The sequence below is a fragment of the Erigeron canadensis genome, chromosome 8 (assembly GCF_010389155.1).
Source record: "Erigeron canadensis isolate Cc75 chromosome 8, C_canadensis_v1, whole genome shotgun sequence".
Classification (NCBI taxonomy): Eukaryota; Viridiplantae; Streptophyta; class Magnoliopsida; order Asterales; family Asteraceae; genus Erigeron; species Erigeron canadensis.
The window spans coordinates 35,954,072-35,975,912 of record NC_057768.1 but is presented as its reverse complement, the minus strand read 5'-3'; the positions used below and the strand labels follow the sequence as shown (position 1 = coordinate 35,975,912).

The 21,841-nt window shown below is 34.7% G+C and overlaps 3 protein-coding genes and 1 non-coding gene across 6 annotated transcripts; 2 read left to right on the top strand and 2 right to left on the bottom strand.

Moving 5' to 3' along the window:
* Window positions 1-1,559: 1,559 nt before the first annotated feature.
* LOC122611284 (DNA polymerase I B, chloroplastic/mitochondrial) lies at window positions 1,560-8,938 on the top strand. 2 transcript variants are annotated; one of them, XM_043784284.1, is made up of 12 exons: window positions 1,560-1,856; window positions 2,767-3,664; window positions 4,105-4,296; window positions 4,776-5,452; window positions 5,735-6,179; window positions 6,522-6,617; window positions 6,760-6,852; window positions 6,936-7,130; window positions 7,541-7,633; window positions 7,721-7,933; window positions 8,040-8,129; window positions 8,451-8,938. In XM_043784284.1, exons 1-12 carry the CDS (start codon window positions 1,756-1,758, stop codon window positions 8,610-8,612), a joined length of 3,255 nt encoding a protein of 1,084 aa, XP_043640219.1. In that variant the 5' UTR covers window positions 1,560-1,755; the 3' UTR covers window positions 8,613-8,938. The 2 variants fall into 2 exon arrangements, with proteins under 2 accessions (XP_043640219.1, XP_043640218.1); XM_043784283.1 differs by having other exon boundaries at window positions 1,560-1,898.
* Window positions 8,939-9,284: 346 nt separating this feature from the next.
* LOC122578615 (microtubule-associated protein TORTIFOLIA1) lies at window positions 9,285-13,421 on the bottom strand. 2 transcript variants are annotated; one of them, XM_043750610.1, is made up of 5 exons: window positions 12,659-13,421; window positions 11,888-12,079; window positions 11,171-11,797; window positions 10,068-10,775; window positions 9,285-9,707 (listed from the first exon to the last, which is right to left on the bottom strand). In XM_043750610.1, the coding sequence occupies exons 1-5, from the start codon at window positions 13,349-13,351 to the stop codon at window positions 9,510-9,512; spliced, it is 2,418 nt and encodes an 805-aa protein (XP_043606545.1). In that variant the 5' UTR covers window positions 13,352-13,421; the 3' UTR covers window positions 9,285-9,509. The 2 variants fall into 2 exon arrangements, with proteins under 2 accessions (XP_043606545.1, XP_043606546.1); XM_043750611.1 differs by having other exon boundaries at window positions 9,564-9,688.
* Window positions 13,422-16,504: 3,083 nt separating this feature from the next.
* LOC122579023 (protein LHCP TRANSLOCATION DEFECT) lies at window positions 16,505-18,427 on the bottom strand. Its single transcript, XM_043751103.1, has 2 exons — window positions 18,095-18,427; window positions 16,505-16,954 (listed from the first exon to the last, which is right to left on the bottom strand). Exons 1-2 carry the CDS (start codon window positions 18,374-18,376, stop codon window positions 16,697-16,699), a joined length of 540 nt encoding a protein of 179 aa, XP_043607038.1. The 5' UTR covers window positions 18,377-18,427; the 3' UTR covers window positions 16,505-16,696.
* Window positions 18,428-18,524: 97 nt separating this feature from the next.
* TRNAM-CAU lies at window positions 18,525-18,596 on the top strand. Its single transcript has one exon. It is a non-coding gene; the product is annotated as a tRNA-Met (tRNA).
* The last annotated feature ends 3,245 nt before the right edge of the window (window positions 18,597-21,841 follow it).

Sequence of the window (21,841 nt, the reverse complement as noted above, 5' to 3'; positions counted from 1 at the left end):
CCTCAAGTTAAAAGTAACTTGAGAGGATCTTCATCCGGCAAATATGTTCATTTCATTGCAAGTAAAAAATTTAATAAGACAGATGAATTGAAACCATATTCATTGCAAGTAAAAAATTTAATATTTTGTGCGAGTGATATAATACAACAATAGCATGATATATGTCGAACTCAATAATATGTTATTAAACCTAAAATTGGGAAACAATATAAGTGGCAAGATTTTAATTACCAAACCTATGATCATTTCACCCAGTAACATATATCTAGGATGACTACGGAAAATATATAATCTACATCGTCGAAAATGGTTATGGCATTAGTGATTAGAAGACTGCTTATTAACTTGTTGGAAAATATATATCCAGTCTGACATGTAACAATATATTTATAAAACTCTTATCCGTTTTGATCACACAAAAACTAATAAAACACAAAATCTCTACAAATGATCTGACCTACAACTTCGACAAGCTATATTATCTTGACAAAACCTCAGGTCGAAGATCCCTCTGCCTCTGGTCTAATAATAGATCTATGTTTGTTGAATCACTAATACCTATTAATTATCCGTATATACAAAAGATTTGGTATACCTATATGAAGGCCGACAATAGCGATGTCGATCTTGGATGATTTAAACAAGGTCGGTATTGCCAACACTTATCTAATATCTAATAGTATTTTATAAAGCATTTTACTTTCTTTTTTTTAAGAAAAGATGATTTGAACTACTCAAAATATCCTTATTCTTTATACACCTATAATAACTTTAAATCTCAATCACTCATTTTTTTCTCCCCTCAAATCTCAACCACTCATTCTTTCTCTCTCATCCATAAATCATTTTATTCCTTTAATCTATTCAAAATCTTTTATCTCAAAAACCCTATATCGATAAATTATAAAAATTGTATGGGTGTTCTTAAAATTCCATGCTCTTTAATTAGAGATGTCATTCGATATACTTAATTTAATTAAGCTTCACGAGACAATATAAACAAGATGATCAAGATTGAGGAAAAATTATATATTGAAAAACCGTTAAGAAAACAATCATGCTATGAAATACAGTTTTGAATACACATGTATATACATGTTTTTGAAAATAGGAAATCAATTTTGAAAACAAACACCAAAAACCCCTTAATATCTTGAAAATAGTTACAAGAATAATCCAATGCTATTATACCATTCAAAATGACTTATCATTTCAATTTTTAAATAACTCGCACAATAATAATATATCATCTAATAATCCTTTTAAAACTTGAAATCACGATAAGTGTAATCATTCATTTTTATTTCAAATTTCATCCTATAATTTTATCAAATGTAATTAAATAGTTAGGAAAATTTTTAAGAAGATTATGTAAGAGATCTTATCATTTTCCGTTAAATAAAGCTACTGCCTCAACTAGTAGTAGTACTACATTTTGAAAACTTTAGAAGCCAAGGGAGCTCAAAAGCAAATCCATCCACCAAAAAAAAGTAAAAAAAGACAAATATATAATCCACTCAATTGTGGTCATCTTCACAATATATCTAAACATAATTATATCGCAAAAACAAACAAGGGTTTAAGAAATTCACTCATTATCTCTGGTACCCACATGGGGTTTTCATTTACAGACAACAAAACCCTATAAAAACCCTAATAATAATAATACAAAAACTTATCAAGACGGCTGCTTTATCACTCACCAGGAAACTTGGCCTTAAACGGCAGTCGTTTCAGTTTCCAGAAACAACTGTAATGGCTTTCACAACACCTACTAATAGTTTCAAGAAACCCCCTTCTTGTTACTGGTTTAGTCATTCTTGCCCCGGGGTTTCTTCTGCTTCTGCTACTAACAGGTCTTTATGGAGCTCATCAAAAACTACTAAACCCCTTTATAGGTTTATGTCTTTTTCTCATTTTTTAAATGTTTTTGTTGATTTTTGTGATGTTGTTAGGTGTATTATGTGTTTATATTTTGTGGGTATATGTTTATTTTTAGCTGTATTGTTGGTGAATGTTGTAATGTTTATTTGTTGTTACAAAATTTTAGTTGTTATGTTGGTCGCGGATTGGGTCGGTGGGGGCTGATAACTGGTCGGTTATCCGTTTGAGCTGTGGAGTGTGATTTTTGCTGCTAGTGTAGAATTTTTAGGCCTGGAATTTGTGGATTCTTACTTCATTAGGTTCTAAGTCGATTGTAATTTACGCAATTGATAAGCCTATATATTTGCAATACCTTTTGTTAAAATGTGTCAGTAGACAGTGAATCTAGATGAAGAATTGAGCTGCACAACCATGTAATCTTGTATGTTGTTTTATTTTCGATCTAGTTTGTGGGTGTCACCCGGGTTCGGTGTGCTTTTGAACTAGGGGTTGAAATGTTGAAGCCCCAAGATTAGTTTGATTGTTTAGCTAAAAGAGATCATGATGTTGTTTTTTTTAAACTTATTTTTTATAATCAGTTAATGCTTAAAAAAGTCTTGTTTGTAGAATGAAAATTAGGAAGTTTTTGGATTTTGATTTAAAGAGGACATCCGTACACTATCGTCTGCAAGCGTGTTTTATTGTTGTCTAGATTGAAGTTCACATTCGCACTTTCATAATGCACATCCAAACACCAAGGTTGACAGGATAAATGTAAACTTAACAATCTACATGTTGCTTTGGTGTTTTAGGTATTATATCGTGCGATCAGGATACCCCTGTTTTTTGGAAGTTTTTTTGCATTTTACTTATGCATGTTTTGTTTTCCGATCTATGTTTCAGGTGGCAAGTTCAAATTCCCCATAGTACAAAAGGCCGTTTTTGCAATGCTGCCATGGTTTTTAGACAATTTGGATTTAACTCATGGTCAAATATGAGTACCATGTCTTTTGATGAAAGTCAAAGATATGTAAATATGACACATTATCAATCATGTGCTGACTTTAGGCTTCTTGTGGATTCAAACAGAGGTGATTCATATGCGCGAATGGTGCCACGTGGCACTAAAGATGGAGTCCCCGGAAATACATGCATTACTCCGTTTAGGAGACAAGACCCACCAAAGCCAACATGGAATCAAGCAACACGAGAGTTAAAAATTATGAAGGAGGAAACGTCCAAGAAAGTGAGCCTTGCAGTCCCTAATGTTCAGTATGCAGGAACTATCATAACTGAGTCTCATAAACATGAGACTGAAGTCAAAGGTGAGTATGAGAAGTTCCAAAGTGAACCCTCAAGTCAGTCATCTAATGGAAATTTTCCGAGTCAAAAACGGTTGGACTCAAAACAAAAGTTTTCAGAAGATACAGTTGTGAATGGTGTCCACATAAAGGATTTGCAATTTAAGAGTCGGTTAGTGGGAAGACGTGAGAAAAGCTCTATAGATACCGGTAGCGATCTGAGTGAATCATACAACCTACCTACGGATTTTAACCACCAAAAGGACTTAGAATCAAAGAGTCAGTTAGTGGGACATCCCGAGAAATCTGTGAATAATGTTAATGATTTCAATGAAACATACATTGTACCAATAGATTCTAAGTGCACAACTAATTTACAGAATAGGCTTAAGAGCATTTATGACAAGGTTCTTGTAGTTGATAACATCTCCATAGCCAAAGAAGTAGTGAAAAAACTCACGACTCAGTACCGCCATCTAGTCCATGCTTGTGATACCGAGGTATGGATAGTTTTCGGTAGAGACATTAATGTTTTATCTTCTTACCTGTGTTCTTATTGGAGGTGACAAAATGGGTGGGTTGGCTATTATGTCAAATGAGTTCAGGTCAACACTGACAGTTTTTAGTGCTATCATATCAAATGGCTATTATGATTTATGGATTATCAAACTTTAAAAGAAATTTTATATATATATATATATCTATTAGTCTATTATTAAAGTATATAATTTCTTTGAGTAATTTGATTCAAGAGGTTGAAAAGATTTAGAATAACACTTTAAGTCACTTCCAACTATTAAATCAATTTGAATTTTTTTGGTAAGCTACAAACACATTAACCAAAATCTGCCCATTTTCAGGTATATGGGTAGACATTGTCACCTCTTGTATGTTCTTCTGCGGTTTGATGTTTTTAACATGCTTTTACTTTAATTCTCAGGTGGCTTCCATTGATGTTAAACTAGAAACTCCAGTAAATCATGGAGAAGTTATATGCTTCAGCATTTACTCCGGGCATGAAGCGGATTTTGGAAACGGCAAATCTTGTATTTGGGTTGATGTTTTAGATGGTGGCGGCAAGCATATATTGGATATATTCTCACCTTTCTTTGAAAACCCCATGATTAAAAAGGTTATATACCTGTTGGTAGCTTTTTCATTTTTCATTAGTTAGGAAATTTTGATACGGTAATTTCTTACCCTTTACCTATCATTGGGTTACTTTGACTTGTGTTTTTATTTCCAATGGGTTGTAGGGGTCAAATGAACTTAATTTCCAAAGTCTATTAATAATGCATACAAAATCTCAAGTCTTTTTATTCAAAGATTTTAGCTATCGTTGAATAATCTAGTTTTTGTTATCCGAACTAAGACATTTAAAATTTCTTAAAGCATTACAGTAAAGGATACACAATATCCCCCATACCCCACCTTTGAAAGGATTGGGTATTGTTAATGTTACTGTATATACAAAATTTGCTCACAGGTGAAACCAGCCTGATTAGGTCCCGCATTTAGACATACATTAACGATTCATAACCTGTTACCTGACCATCCCATAGGCATAAGGAAAATGTTACCTGACCCACAATGGTTTTATGTTTTCTGTAGGTTTGGCATAACTATAGTTTTGATAACCATGTTATAGAGAATTATGGCCTGAAACTTTCTGGTTTTCATGCTGATACAATGCACATGGCTCGATTATGGGATTCTTCAAGACGTATGTCAGGTGGATATTCTCTAGAAGCGCTTACCAGTGATGTAAAAGGAATCATGTCAGGAGCTGATTTAGGTCCCAATGAAGAGTTAATTGGGAAAGTATCAATGAAAACTATTTTTGGGAGAAGAAAACTTAAAAAGGATGGTTCAGAGGGAAAGGTTGTCATTATTCCTCCTGTTGAAGAGCTTCAGAGGTTCGAACGAGAACCATGGGTTTGCTACTCGGCTTTGGATTCAATAAGCACTCTCAAGCTGTATGAAAGATTAAAAAGCAAATTATCGAATAGAGAGTGGAAGTTCAATGGAGTTACAAAAGGAACACTATTCGACTTTTATGAACAATATTGGCGCCCGTTTGGTGAGCTTTTGGTAAAAATGGAAACCAATGGGATGTTTGTTGATCGGGCCTATCTTAAAGAGATTGAGAAGGTTGCTAAAGTTGAACAAAAGATAGCTGCTGACAGATTCCGTAACTGGGCATCAAAATTGTGTCCAGATGCTAAATTCATGAATGTGGGAAGTGATACACAGTTACGCCAGCTCTTTTTTGGTGGCATTATAAATAGGTATAATGCTCAAAAGAAACTAGTAATATCGAAAATCTAAAGTTTTACAATAATTTTTATTTAGCTTTTTTGTACACTAAAAGTGGCTAAATGAATGGGTTGTGAGTGGGTGGGATAACAAGTCAAATTGGATAGTTTTTGGTATGGGTCAAAGCTTGTCAGGTTTGTTGCCTCCAAACACTTATAAATAGTTGGTTTCTATCCACTTCCTAATCTCAAGGACGCTAGTGTTAACTTTCATGAATTAAGCGTAATTATTTTCTATAATATCTTGTGATACAGCAAAGATCCTAGTCAATCCTGGCCATTGGAGAAAGAGTTCAAAGTTCCTAATGTTGATAACATTATCGAAGAAGGCAAAAAAACTGCCACTAAGTTCCGTAAAATTAAACTAAGTACGATTTGTTCCGGTCTAGAAACTGAAACATACACTGCATCGGGGTGGCCTTCCGTTAGCGGAGCTGTTTTAAAGACTCTCGCTGGGAAGATATCAATGGATTATGATATTATAGATGAAGAGGAGGAAAACGATGATGATCTGGACAGTGCTGAGCTGGTAGATAAAAAGCGGGAAACTTACACGAACAATACAGACGCTGCTTATGGAACTGCTTATGCTGCCTTTGGAGGGGGATATGCAGGACAGGAGGCATGCCATGCCATTGCTGCTTTATGTGAAGTTTGCTCTATAGACTCTCTGATATCTAACTTCATCCTCCCTTTACAGGTTATACTCCTTTGGGGTTTTTTATTATTATTGTGTGTTGGTACTACATGTGGGTTTGGTAATTTGTCAAAACAGGTCAATTTGTACTTTTTAGTATGTGTCTAAATGGACGGGTGAGTCTCAGTTGACTCTCAAAAACCTTCTGTCTTATCTGTATATTAGTTAAGGTGTAAGTTATAATTATAAAAACAATATCATTTCCATAAAAACCTGAATCTTCTAATTGAAACAAATTAAGGGGTGTGCATTAAAAATGGACCTTAGGCATTTTTCATTGTTTTCCCAAATCAATCGACTCTTGGTTGAAGATATTCATGAGTTTGTCGGTTTTGTTCCGAACAGGGCAGCCATATATCTGGCAGAAATGGGCGTATTCATTGTTCACTAAATATCAACACAGAAACAGGGCGTTTGTCAGCCAGGAGACCAAATCTGCAGGTTTGCATTAATCTTCAACTTAAGTTGCTTCTAATTGTTACATTAGATAATCAGATTGGTAAGTGATTAAAGTTGGGAGTGGTCATTAAGTCGGGCAATTCAACACATGGGCTGATGGTTATATCCATATTTTTAATTTCAGAACCAGCCTGCTTTAGAAAAGGACAGATACAAGATCCGCCAGGCATTTATAGCAACACCAGGAAACTCTCTTATTGTTGCTGATTATGGGCAGGTAAATTGTAAACCACTGTTTTCTTTTTGCTATCACAGCGGGACCCATGGAGACTAACCGATGCATCTTTTATACACGAGTAGTTGGAACTGCGGATTCTTGCACACCTAGCCAACTGTAAGAGCATGCTGGATGCTTTCGAAGCTGGTGGAGATTTCCATTCAAGAACTGCAATGAACATGTATCCTTACATCCGCGAGGCAATTGACAGAGAAGAGGTTCTTCTTGAGTGGCATCCTCAACCTGGTCAAGAAACTCCCCCTGTTCCTCTCCTGAAGGTAAGGAAAACTTTAATTTAAAGGTGTTTGGAAGCGACTTTTGGAACTAGTTAGTGATACTTATATCGCTGGAAGTTTATAAGTTTAAAGTTTTGAAGATTTATCTTCGTCTATCATTATATCTTTTTGTAATTTGTGGTAATTAAAGTCAAAAAATATCATATAAAGTTTCAACGATCATGTCAAGTTTTGCTGCAGCTGGTAGAAAACTGATTAACCAAAATGATTAATGATCCTTATATTTGAGTTTTATTTAAACACTAACAACTGATTATTACCACTTGAAGTTGTGGTAACCAAATATTCAGTCTCAAATTGCACACCCAAGTGACATTTCTCCTAAATTTGCTTTTAATATTTGCCACTCTCTTTTACTTCTTTAATGATTATATTACTATTTATCGTCTTAGGATAAGTATGCTTCTGAAAGAAGAAAAGCAAAGATGCTCAATTTTTCTATTGCATATGGGAAAACCCCGGTTGGGCTTGCACGTGATTGGAAGGTAACATTTCCAGTTACTTGAACAAACTGGTTTAGCACTTTGGCATTGTAATGGATTCTAACATGGTAGTTATTGCCCTGATTACAGGTTTCAGTAAATGAAGCTAGAGAAACAGTTGCTCGATGGTATGCAGGTAGAGAAGAAGTTCTTAAGTGGCAAGAAGCACGTAAAAAGGAAGCTCGTACAATTGGATGTGTATATACATTGCTAGGACGTGCACGCACTTTCCCATCCACAAAAACTGCCGGTGCATCTCATAGAGGTCACATTGAACGTGCTGCCATCAATACTCCCGTCCAGGTCTTCTTTCTTAGCATCCAACACAAGTCATTAGCCTCTTCCTTGAAAGAACTAAATCTAAAACAATGAATGATAAATAAGTTCTGATCAATACTATTATGAGCAGGGTAGTGCTGCTGATGTTGCTATGTGTGCCATGTTAGAAATAGCTAAGAACACTCGTCTCAAAGATCTAGGGTGGAAACTGCTTTTACAGGTTACCATTTAATTCTAGTTCTGATTATTTGATTCTTTACTAGCTGCACTATAATTGGTTATTATAGGATATTGTAAAATACTTAAGTCCCAAAATGTGTTTTTACTTTATCTATTCCCGTGTTGAATTTGCGAATAAGCACACCCAAATATTAATATTGTCACGTATAGCATGTTTTATCAAAATTTGATAATATGTGATTATGCTAATGCATATGCAAATATGCAATACTGTATCACATAACTAGTTACAACCACACATTCAGACATCCAAATAGTACAGTATGTTAATCTATCTTCCAAAATGACATTTTGAATGCAGGTTCATGATGAAGTAATTTTGGAAGGGCCGACGGAGTCGGCAGAGGTTGCGAAAGCAATAGTTGTGGAATGCATGTCAAAACCCTTTGATGGCAAGAACATTCTTAAAGTTGGCCTATCGGTTGATGCGAAATTTGCTGAAAGTTGGTACGCTGCCAAGTAGAAATTGAATAGCATGGTTCCGAAACCCTACACTGCGCATTTGACATCTGTTGGCTGCTGGTTAAAGTTTTGGACTCCACTTAATATTCTGAATTTCTCTGTGATGACAAATTGACCTGTCAAGAAGATTTGCGGCTTTAACCAATGACTCTGGTCTCTTTGGAACTTGATTGGCAATTTTGCTGCCTGTAGAATAGTTCTGGTTTTGCAAAGATCCTTTTATTGTATATATAGCTTTTGGAATCTAGGTAAGTATGTAACTCGAGTGCCAAGTGTACAAAAGATGTTAAAAGCAGTTTTTCTATGGCATCCATGGTTTTGTTTCAATCTCTTTCCCTCTTATGATTCTGATATTTATTTTTTTACAATGAGTGGGATCGGCATATGTTAAATTGATAATTTTGGTACCAATATTGTCTGTTTATGGTTTATATCAGATGGATGAACGTGTTCAATCAAATGATTTAACTAAAACCAAAAAGACGTTTTACCTTTAGGTATGCAATTACAGTTTCAATACATACAAGTGTGCATGAACTTTTTATTATTGTATGCAACTATGCAAGATCCAATTGACCAAAACAAAGTCATATACTGAACACAATGTGTCCATGTTTCTCATATATTCATATTACATTAAAAGCACACATAAAACCAATCCGTTACACTTTTGTTCAAAAAAGAAACTATTACTGAACACATAATGTGTCCATGTTTCTCATATATTCATATTACATTAAAAGCACACATAAAACCAATCCGTTACACTTTTGTTCAAAAAAGAAACTATGGTGACTATAAACCTCAGGTCTTCTATACAATCTGAATCAGAAACATTCATACACCTATTAGATTGAATGATTGATCACCTAAAATAAGCAATGATCAAACAGACTCGCTATTTGTTTAGCTGTTGTAGATTAATATCCCAGGATGATGCTAGTTGTGATAAAAGTTGGTCAGGCATCAAACCTTCCCAGTTCTCAGGAGGGTCAATGGTTGATGAAGCTTCATTTAAATTTACCAAAATCTCCTTTTTCACTTTCATAGGGATGTCCACAACATCTGCTCCATTCTCTACAATCGTATCTAGCAACTGTTAACATAAAGAAATGAAGAAAAAAATGCAATTAGTAAGTCAATATCAAGCAAACTAGTTTCCAGCCGTATGCTCACCACATAATTTTATGAGCAACTTGATTGCTAAATGTTAAATAACATGACTGCCTTTTAGTCTGTGTGTGTGTGTGCGTGTGTGTTTTTTTGGAAATAGTGTTTGGAAACACATTATGTGACCCATAAATAATAATTACAAAAAAATTTAACAGTACCATCAATAATAAGATAATCAGAAAAAGATCCGATTAGCCAAACAGTAAAAACTAACAATTGCAGCTTCAAGCAGTAGTAATCAGTTCTAAAAACGCAACTACATACTCTAAAACAGATCTTATACCTGTTGAATCCAAGATAAACTGATGTCGAACAAGTTTGGTTCTAAAAGAAACTGTGCAACTGCATGCAAAACTTCACTTGCTACTTCACTCGAGAGCCGGTCAATCAAAGGTCCGGTTTTATCCATTAGTTTCACAAGCAAAAGATCATCCCCACTAGACAAAACTTCACCAAACGCCATATCCATGTCGCCCAAATCAACTCCATCCATTGCATTTCTCCAAGCACTCAAAACTGGGTCTCGATTTTGCACAAGGTTTTCATTTCCTGACACTTCTGCTTTCTTTTTAGGTACAACCCCTCTAATTGCTTCTAAAGTGGCTTCATCTTTTGATGCTTGCCAAACACTTCTTGCTGATGGACCCTCTCCAACCCTAACCGGCCCGACCCGTATAGGTGATCTATTTGTAGCTCTTATTGAGCCCATTTGAGAGTTTGAACCATGTGTATGATAACCCCAAGAAGAACCCCTTCCCATGTAAGACATCCCATTATCATTTCTCCCTAATCTTGTATTAGAATAGTCAGAAAATCCATTGTACTTTGATGATCTGATTGAAGAATCTTCAAAGCCATTCAGATAAGAACTGCTTCTAAAAGCACTCATTGATGATGATATATTACATGCCATCTCTTCAACAACTCTCTCTAGACCCCATACTCTGTTCTCCAGAGTTACCATACCATCACGAGATCCGCCCTTAAAATCCTGCAAAATATATAGAGTGCATTTTCACATATGGGTAACATTTCTGATGCATAACAAATTTAACTGGGAGACATACATGGAACAAGGAAAATATGACAAACACCCATATTCAAAGGTTTGGGGATTGCTTTTACCAACACTCATCAATTACAGGCTATCAGGTGTTTCGATAGGCGTTTTGAAAGTGTTTGTGATCTTAAATCTTAATTAAACAGAATCAGACCCCTAGAAAATTCATATAATCAGGAGCAGCATCTATTTATCCAAACACTAAGAATCGATTGCTACAACTTGTTATATTGTACTCGTAGCATCTTAGTCAATATTTGGATTATTTTTAGCCGATGCGGACAGGATTGGCCCTTTATATGGGTATAAAAAAATTGAATTTATACCTGCAACAATTTCATGAGATGAGCCTGCTTTCTCTCCATATGAAGTAATTGCCTCTGAATGCCCAACAGAATTTCATTATTATCAGGTTCTCGGCGTCTAAAAGAAGGACCAATGCCATCTCCTCCTTTTTCCACACTACGGGCTTGCAGGTTGACCTGTGCATCTAGCTGGTAGCTCTCTTTTGAATTTGACTTTTCCCCCTCATCATTCTCTTTATTGACCTCCTGCAACTCTTCATTTTGAAAATAACTGGACAACCGACGATTAACAACAACTTCAACTTCACCTGAAACCCTTCTCTCAAGTCTCTGAAAGAATTCAGGGTTCAGCTCCTTATCACTTAAAGTTGGAGCCTTTTTTTTCGTTCCTATTGTTTTTTCAGGGACATTTTGATCACTGTTTTGACCATCCTTCACTGGGGTCTCTATTTGTTTATCATCTGATTTTGGAAGGATCTTTTTTGACAACTTTTGGGTAAAAGGAATTACCCTTGTTAGAATATTTTTTGACAATTTAGCTGGCTCAGAATCCTGATGAGGACTGGATGTTTTTTGATCTTCATGACCTTCTGCAATAAACTTCCACAGTAGAAGCGCCTCTGTTATACTATCTCTCACTGGTTTGATCTGCAGAAGTCCACAAACGTATTAGCTTACGTATAAAAGAGTTACCTTTATTATTATTATATTATTTTTAAAATCAAGGGTTTTTTCTACCTTATCAAAACGACATGTTTCAAGTATTGTTATTGTAGCAGTCGGTTTTTCTATTATCAAGTTACTTGAATGCAAAGCCATGGCATTCAATGTGTCCGCAGCCGCCTTTCTGGTTGTCCAGTCAGAACTACTGAGACAGTCATGGATACTTTGTAACAATGGGTCCAAAGCTTGTGGAGCAATAGCGCCAACCTGCAACATGTATATCAAATGTTTTACAAACTATTTCCAAATAAAAAGTACTGGATAATTTATTTAGTGCATGTTCTTAAGATATTAAAATAAAAGGCTCAAGTGTATTTGGATGTTCTTGAATAGGTTGTTCGGATTCACTTTTTGTATCTGTGTATCTATTATCAGTATTTGATGTTTGGAAAAACGTTTTCCTTTTTTTCACGAAATTGTTCTTTTTGGTCATTTTTATCAATGAACTCCATTTATAATCAGAATGAACCAAACACTCTAACATCTCATCATGAATACGACTTTCTAATTAGATAAGGTAAACGAGCTTCCATAAGAAAACTGATCGTCGATATACTATTCAAACCCTTCCTAAATGCACATCCAAACTTCCTACCTACCTCAACTGGGATAACCTATATCTAAAAATGGACCTCAAAACCATAAGTACAAAAACATTCATTTCATATTTTCATGTCAAAATGTAGCATCTAAATTTCAGAAACTTGATCTAACTATGACTTCGTATATAAGCAACACAAAATAAGTAGATAAAAAGCAACAGCATAAAACATTTAGAACCCGAACCTGACAAAGACTTGATACGACGGGCAAAAGAGCAGAATTAGCTAAGAAATTCGGGCTATTAAGAAACTTGCAGATCTTAGTACAAAGCTTTTGAAAATTCAGAACAGGTGGATCAGAAGCCATATCAATCATTTTACCCAAACACATTGCTGCACCAGATTGCACTGATTTATTCTGTTCATTCATCGAATCAAACAACGGCTTAACAAACAGCAAAACAATCGACCCAATATTCGCATTTTCTTTTTCTTTCAAACCCTTCAAATATAAACAAGAAAGCTGCCCAATTGACTCACAACAAGAATCTTTAACACCCGAATCGGAATCTTTAAGTCTTTTTACAATGTTGGTTATAATCTTTTTCAAATGGGCAGCTGCCAATTCAGTATGACAAGTACATATGAAAGAAAGCAGCCTAATTGCTTCTTTTTTGACAGGTGGTGTGTTAGTTGTGGTTTCATTAATTGACTCGAAAAGGGTGTTTAGTACTAAGGAAAGGGTGTCGGAGGAGGCGGTTTTAATGACGGTTTCGAGATCTTCGACTGCGATTTCATGGGTGTCTCTGTCGGAAAGCCTTGACAAGGAATTCAAGATTCTTTGTTTAAGTTCAATGATGGCTAAATGTGAAGAAAGTGGTGATCTTGATGAGTGTGGGATTGGGGGTTTTGTGGGTCTTAGAGATTTTGTTGACATTTTTCGCGATTTGGATTTGAGTGTGAAGAAGAAGGGTCTGAAATGAAAGCAAAGAACAAACTGCTTTTTTTGTAATGTGGGCGGAGTGGATGGGATGTACTGTATATTATGGAAAAAGAAAAAATATTTGAGATTTTTGAAATGGGAGATTGAAATGCCTCAACTGCCCTTTTAATTTCTTATTGAAATGTATACCAACTTTATTAAAACCACGGTTCAATCACTCAATGGCCAATGCATAGTATTTTTGTGGTATTTGTTATAACTAATAAGGAATATTAAGTAACTAAAAAAAAAGTAACACATTTTCTTTCATTGTACACAATTACACATTACTTGTTTGTGTTGTAGTGATAAATAAAAGAAGAATATTATATATATCTAATGAAAATGAAATAAGAAGGGGGTACATTTTATAATTTGATTAACGATCACCAAAAATGATATTCTTTAAAAAACTTTTACACTGTGTTCTTGAGTTTGGTTTATAAATGAAAAGAAATGATTGAAAGTGATATTATTTTTCTTTCAAATCATCCTATAAATGAGGAGAAATTTTTTTAGACAAAATCAACTAAAAAATAATTCCACTTCTTTTCATTTCACTTCCCTTCTACTCTTAAATTAAACTCAAGAACACAATTTGTTTTGTAATCATTTGCTTTCCTTTCTTTTCATTCCATAAAAAAACTCAAAAACACAGTGTTAAGTTCAAATCTAACTAGGGCAAAAGCAAAAAATGTTTCGCGTGGCAAGGGAAAGTTTCGTAAATGGTTACGGGGTATCCTGATTAGACTGTGTACATATAAATCAAAGACTTGGTTGTCTCGATAACCTCCATTCGTTACCCATTTAAATTTTGTACTTTGGTTATGTTCAAAGTAACCTGAATCACGAAACCTATTTGTTTACATTTTGTATTTTGATCATGCTCAAACTAATCTGAATTCTACAAAAACAAAAAAAAAAACCCTTATCTGTTTACTACTTTACATTGTTGTATTTTTATTATTTTATTTTGAACGGCTACATTGTTGTATTTTGATAATGATATAAAGGTAACTTGAACACATAAACCTTATCTTTTCAGTTTTCACCACCTTTTTTTAATGTAATATATTCTGCTCAATAAGAAGCTACGTAAAATTATATCTTAAAATATTTGTAGGTAACTTGATATTGTATTTGAATATTCAGTTGCTAACACAATATAACCATTAGCAAACCTCAATGTGTTAATATAGGAAGTGGTGACTTAGACCCATTTACTTATAAATTAATCGATAACAAAACTCAGCTAATAAGGAAAAAGGTAAAATAGGCCAAACGGGTTCGTCCAGTTTTCAATGCAGCCTTCCATATCACTTTGAGCAAACATTTGGATTGCAATAGTATTGTTTGTAATAATTTAGGTTATTAAAAATTGAAGGACAGATAAAAAGTTTTGGGTCAACCCGGGCCGTTTCAATCCCTACAAAAAAAAAACAAAAAGTTTTGACCCGTTACTCAACCCAACTAAAAATGCATTAGTTATAGCCTTCCTTTAGCAATAATCAACAATACTGTAATATCTCATGCCTTCCCTGCTATCATTAGTTTAATCTTCTAAAATCATACTTGTCCATAAGCTAATGACACTCTTCATCATTTTGTTGAACAAATTAAATTAGGCTTCTAAAAAAGGTGTACACCACCTATATACAAGATCACCATGACCCTCAGCAAAAGAGTATAAGACATGACTACCCTACAGGTTGTAAAAATAACCAAAGGTTCAGGCTCGACCCATATGACCCACATGACAGGCCATAGAACTACAACATCTGATAAGCATTCCCACATGGCCACATGCCAGGCCACTAACTCACTAAGAAGTAAGTACACACAACGCAATCTTATGTGCTCCCAAAAGAGACCATATGTACAAACCAATGTGTACCCAAAACCTGTAATAACTTACAAAAATCAAAAGCGTGTACAGAAACATAAAAAAACGATTACCAGATGTCATCGACAGTAGTATCCAAATAATTCGAACAGCAGACCTATGGCCTGCCCAGCCCAGTCAATTGATTCCACCTAAAGTCACGATTTCTTTTCCACTTAGAAATCCACTCAAAGCTTCTTACTTGACTCTCTTGGTTAGGTATGTATCGATTCATTTGTTCAACTCTTGTGCTATTAGAAATGATTTTTGTTGCAATTGAGATCTAGAGTTGGTGTAGGCTGCATTCCTGGGGTAGGAACAACATTATGATAGTGGAGGGTGGTTTCACTTATGGTAATGCTCGATTTCTCTGTGAGCTTGGTGGTGCAACTGCTTGTCGTGATAATCGTGAGTAGAGGTGGCTATTTGTATTATATGATAACCAAAATTTTTGACCAATCTGCTTCAACCCATTACCCAACCCGCCTTTTCAATACCTGTACTACCAAGGCAATGCTAAAGCAAATTTTGAAGTGTTTGAAGTAGTAGAAACATGGATTAATCTCTAGTTAAAAGTTATACCTTTGTCTTCATATATATAAAAGCATATCTCAAATCTACCCTCTTTTGAAAACTGGCCTGCTAACCTTCTCTGGCATTTGTTCTAACCTCCATGACCAGTTATATGGTAAAAAAATCCATAGTTATCTTATAACATAGTCAAAATCTGCGATACTCGATAACTTAAAACACAGACGCTTCAGGTATACAGCAACCACAGATCGATTATGGGCAGTTGACTGAAGCCCAACTTAAATTTTTTCCAACTATGTAATCACAATTTACCCAACACACCAAAATATAGATAGAGGAGAGCAGTGATCAAGTTTCTTTCCAAAAGAAAAAAAGAGAGCAGTGCTTAAGTTTCAAGAGACCTTATACATGCCATTCTAAATAGATGACACGCATAAAACTGCATACAAATGCAAAACTTTGTGAATACTTTTTTTAAAATGACCCTTGGTCACGGACCTGTACGACAGCATTGATCCATAACGGTAATGTGCAAGTATAAATTTTTGTGATTTTTAAGGGACAATGTTGAAAAGCTTAATACTACACTAGTTACTAAATTTGCTTAGATGGCATGACAACTAGTGAAAAATAAAAGGTTAAAGCATATTAGTTCAACATGATGGAGAGCTTAGAAAACCGACTTCAAATAATTAACAAACCAATTACATTCTCATTTCTGTACCCAAAACTTACATTCCCAGTTAATTAACATACATATGGCTCAAAGTCAAATCAATAACAATGGAAGCCAAATCTCAGAAAAACACAATTATAATTCATTTTTTAGATCTAATCTGACAAGAAACAAGAACTTAACAACAATCTTTCAGAGCTAGATCAGATCACACCTTTCGGACGGAGTAGCTTAAAATAAATTCCTTGATTTCATCATTTGCTGCCCTATCAACTGCTGTTCTTCCATCTGCATCTTTGACATCATATTTGGCTCCAGCTTTCAACAACTCCTCTATTTTGGGTTTGTCACCTTCCCCGGAAGCCATCATTAACAAAATATCAACGGGGTGAATGTTTTGGCTTAAAAGAGCTTCCATTTTATCATATGTGCCCTCAACAGCAAGCATACCCATATAATTGAAGTACTGCAAAAATTTTAGTAGAGAATAATCATATTCAACATCTTCGGATTTTATTGAATCCTTGAAGCTAATCAGTAATTCAGTATCAAAGAGTCGTCAAGAAGAGAAAGAGAAGGTAATATAGCCGGGTTGGGTAACGGGCTTGGTTCATACAATGTTAGTTCGTACATGTCGAAACAGGTCAGGTTGGGTTGGGTTGGGTTGACCCAATTTCCCCAAGATTTGAAAACTCTTTTGTATGTAACCTGTTTCCTTCTAAGCTAACCTTTTTCTCTGTTTGACCCGTAACAGATAAACCATAAGACCAATTCAACCCATTAATAAGTAAATAAGTCGAAGTTGCCATCTGCCATCTCTAAAGACTAGTTAATGATATTCATCTTGCACATATTCTCTGTCAAATGCTAGAATTCGTTACAAAGATCCTGGTATAAAGTGATCATTATCTATGGTCATGACTCATTACATTGATCAATCATTCTACAAACACTAATCAAACAGCAGAAACCAGAATAAAAACGGAACATATCAAAATTGAGACAAAAGGTAGAATTTCCCTCAAAAAATTTCATTCCACGTCAAACTTAGAACTTTATCATCTATTACATTGCTAACCATCAAACCTGACCAGGAACATACCCTACCCCAACTCCCCAAGGACAATATGCAGAAGACAACATTCAGACTAATTTCACGACAGATTAAAGAGAGTATCAACCTATATGGAAAACATGACCATATACGCAAAGTACCCAACTCCGGAACCAACCAATAAAACTTGGGTCTCCACTAATGATTCTTAAACCCCCAGCTACTTTAACAAAATACCCAAATCCTAATTCACAAGAAAGTTCACAGCTTGATTCCTTAACATACTTCCTAGCAATGGTAGTTTAGTAGTAAGGGACATGCATCATAAAACCGGAGGTCATAAGTTCAAATCCTTCCTGTGTCCCTTTAACAACAATGAACAAAATTTACATTCTCTCATGTTGTCCTAAGCTATCCGATACAGTAACATACACTATATACATTATTCACCACCAAACAACCGTAAATCCCAAAAAAGTTTCAAACTTTAACCACACAAACAAAAAAAAACCAACTAAAAAAGGGGTAATTATAATCACCATAATCTAATACCTGTTCAACATCATCACGGTCAAAATCATCTCTAGATTGACTACCATAAATACCAGCACCTTCAGCATCAACACCATTTTTACCAAACTTAAACCAACATGTAATTCCTTTTGACCTGCAACTTCTTGGCCCAACAATTCTTGAAGTGGGTCTGCAAAATCCAAGCTTTTTATTCTGACCCAAAAACCCTGAATTCAATTTACAAACTGGGCTTGTAAATCTTGTGTTTGAATTTGATACTAATATATTAGGACTGCTACATGATGATAATATTGTTGCCATTGTTGTTTTTTCAAAGAAAGTCTCTTATCACTACATAGTGAGTGGCATATATATATCCTGCAAATATATATATTCTACTTTGATGATAATACAATAATGTCCAAGAATATGTGTCTATATATAGTCTGTATGGACATATAATCACCAAATCAGAGTGGCGCAGCGGAAGCGTGGTGGGCCCATAACCCACAGGTCCCAGGATCGAAACCTGGCTCTGATAAGAGAAAGGCTTCCAAAACTCCCTTTTTTTCTTCCACATGATTTCTACAACTGTTACAAACTGGGCCCTGGTGTTTTCTATTTTTTTCATTATATATCCCTGTACTTTTCCAAAAGTATATACATTTTGGGTCTTTGAATTTTTTGGTATTGTTTACCATAACTTTCAAATCTCAAGTATCTGCAAGTTGTAATGAACATTAGATCATAGTTTTTAATCCAAAAAATGAGAAATCTCTTGTCCTGCTTAAAGGTATTTATGAAAGTTATATCAAGTACACATACAGAAAATATTTTCTAGGAATATACTTACATATATACATATACATACACCATAGTGTATATATTAGTGGAACCACATGTTGAGAGTTGGTCCAAAATTTAATGTTCATTGCATTGCATACCCATGATGAAAACATTGACACATCACCACACAATCTTCTTCACAAAAACAAGATCTTCCTTTGCACAAGGATATAAATCATAAGGCAAAGATTTCATTATTTCAAGTTCATAAACTCTTTTCATCAATATAAAAAGAAAACTTAAAATGTCCGGTTCTCCTGCCAAATCACAATCTTCCTCTTCTTTATACATCCCAGAAAAAATGTCAGCAAAACCTCCTGTTGAGATTGGGACAAAAGGAACTATTGCATCACTTATAATGAAAGAGATAGAGTACTTAAACGTACTCGATGGGCACTCTCGTAAACATAGTTTGGAACTACCAGAAACGGCTCAAAAACGCACAAATGGCAGTAGAAGAAAGAACAAGTTCATACCAAGCATTTGTTCAGCCATTGAAGTAGATAACATCAATGGACCTAAAATGATTTCAGGGTTAAAAGTTACGAGAACCAGAAAAGAGTCCTAACTTAGGCATTGGTCTCTGAAAGCTTTGAGAAATGAAGCTTCTTGAGTCGATTCGTTATTGGGTCAGGCATTTTGCACTTTATATCAACAACTTCAGCTATGTTAGAACCCTTTCGCCTATTAGGATCTCGGCTAGCTTTTCTTGTTTTGTGAGGTGCTGTCTTTTCGTTTGTATAGGTAATGTTGTTCGAGCTTGCTACATTTGCTTGTATTGTTTCTTTGTGACTTGTACTAACTGTGGGATTTGGAGATGCATCTTTGACTCTACATAGTTCCCTTGACATTAAGGCGCTAATTGTACCAGTGGTTCCTATTTTGATGGATCCACCGCCACCCTTGATATCTTCAAGTGTATGTACCATGTTTGTATAATAATCTTGGTATTGATGATAATATGCTTGTTTCACGATTCTTGAATGCAATGGTCTTATTTCATTGCTATGATACAATCTTACGAATCAAAAAGTGAAATAATAAGCACATGGCACGTCAAGAGACCACAATTTAGTGTGCTGGATGGTAGCTAAAACTAGAAAGTGTTGCAAAAGCAATTATTCCTTAGTTAAGTGGTATGCAAAACTGATTATAAGTCAGCTTGTTTACGGCAAAAGTAATCAGTTCTGGAAAGGGATGAAAGGAGTTGCCACAAGAAAGTTATCTATCAAGAATTAATGTAAAATTAGCTAACCACTCCTAACTTTAATCAACTGACATTCTTGAAGCTGCAATAATCACTTTCAAAATACACATCCAAGCACTGTTGATTGATGCTATTCAAAAAAATAAAAATAAAAATGCACATCCAAGAAAAAGTTTAGCTTACAACTTAGGGCTTCCGCTTATTAAGGCTCGACATGTACTCCCTCCGTCCCACTAAACTTGTCCACTTTTAAAATTTCAAAGTCAAACTTTACCAATTCATATAACTTTCATCAAATATTATATGAAACAAAAAATATATATATATTTATGGTCAAAGTTCGTATAGTTTGACTTTATAGGTTTAAAAATGGACAAATTTAATGGGACGAAGGGAATAATAAACAAGATGAAACCATAAAAACAGTACAACAAAAGTCTTAACTTGAAAACTTTTCAAAAACAATAATTATCTCCCAGCTTATTAGCATCAACATAGACTAGTGTATTTGAGACTAGGAACCTAAGTTTCCAATCACATTAGACTTCCAAAGTCGGATTAATCCACCTTTTGACAACAAAATATAAAGAATGTAATCAAAGCAAACTGACTAAGACAGACACAACCTAGGCTTAGATGCTGAACTAGATTCATTTTCACGTCCACCGACACAATGAACTAAAAGCCTTTAATGAAACCATTCCACATGGAAAAAGAACTGAAAATGTAGCTCATAAACAATATAATGAACACGCAAATAACAGGATATAACTTCAAGAGCATTCCATTGCATTCAGTAGTAGTACATGAAAACAATAAAGATGTACAAAGTTTAACTTAATTAAGGTCTGCACCAGTAGGCTATAAAGGGTATGCACAAGAAAAAAATCTGATAAAAATGTACAAAATTTAATATTAGTGATTAGATAGCAGAGTAGCAGACTGAGCTGGAAAGGTACCAAATTTAATCATCAATAAAAGAGCATTCAATAAATTTGGGACAACTTCAAGAAACCCAACAACTACAACTAATCATCCAATTTCAAAAAATAAGGAAAAAGAAAAAACTAGTGCCCACTCTTTAACACTTGATATCTATTTTAAATCCACATACAAATTATAACAGTGTGTGTATAAATGTGCAGAAATAGTGGTCCAAAGTTCATAAAACATCATAAAGAAGATAAAAGAAGTCACAAATGGAAAAGGGAAACTCCATTAATGGTTGAAGTTGTGGTAGTTACGCATCAAGATACAATTTTTTAATAGATTATAAAAGCAACCCTAATGAGAAAAAACTTACCCAATATGAGAGAGGTAATCTTTAAGTTGAATCTTCAAAATCCAATAAGAATAAAGTTCTAAAGATATGAGCTTTCTATGTCACTAAATACAAGGATATCTCCAATGCTAAGGACGTCCGTAGGTGTTTTTGAGCTGTCACATCATATCCTTACAAATCTTTACATATCCTTATAAATCCTTAAAATCCTATAATTTTATCTCCAACCATACAAACATTCTTACATATCCTTTAACTCCACTAAAAACAAAAAAAAATATAAGTAGAGACACCTAAGGGCATGCCCTTGGGTAAGGACATGCATCAAAAAATCTTTAGTTTTAGACAAGCTTCAACCGCAAAGGATATTCAAGGGCACCCAAGGACGCCCAAAAACATCCCCATTGGAGATAGTCTAATCATGTGATAATTTAAGACTAAGAGAAGTATA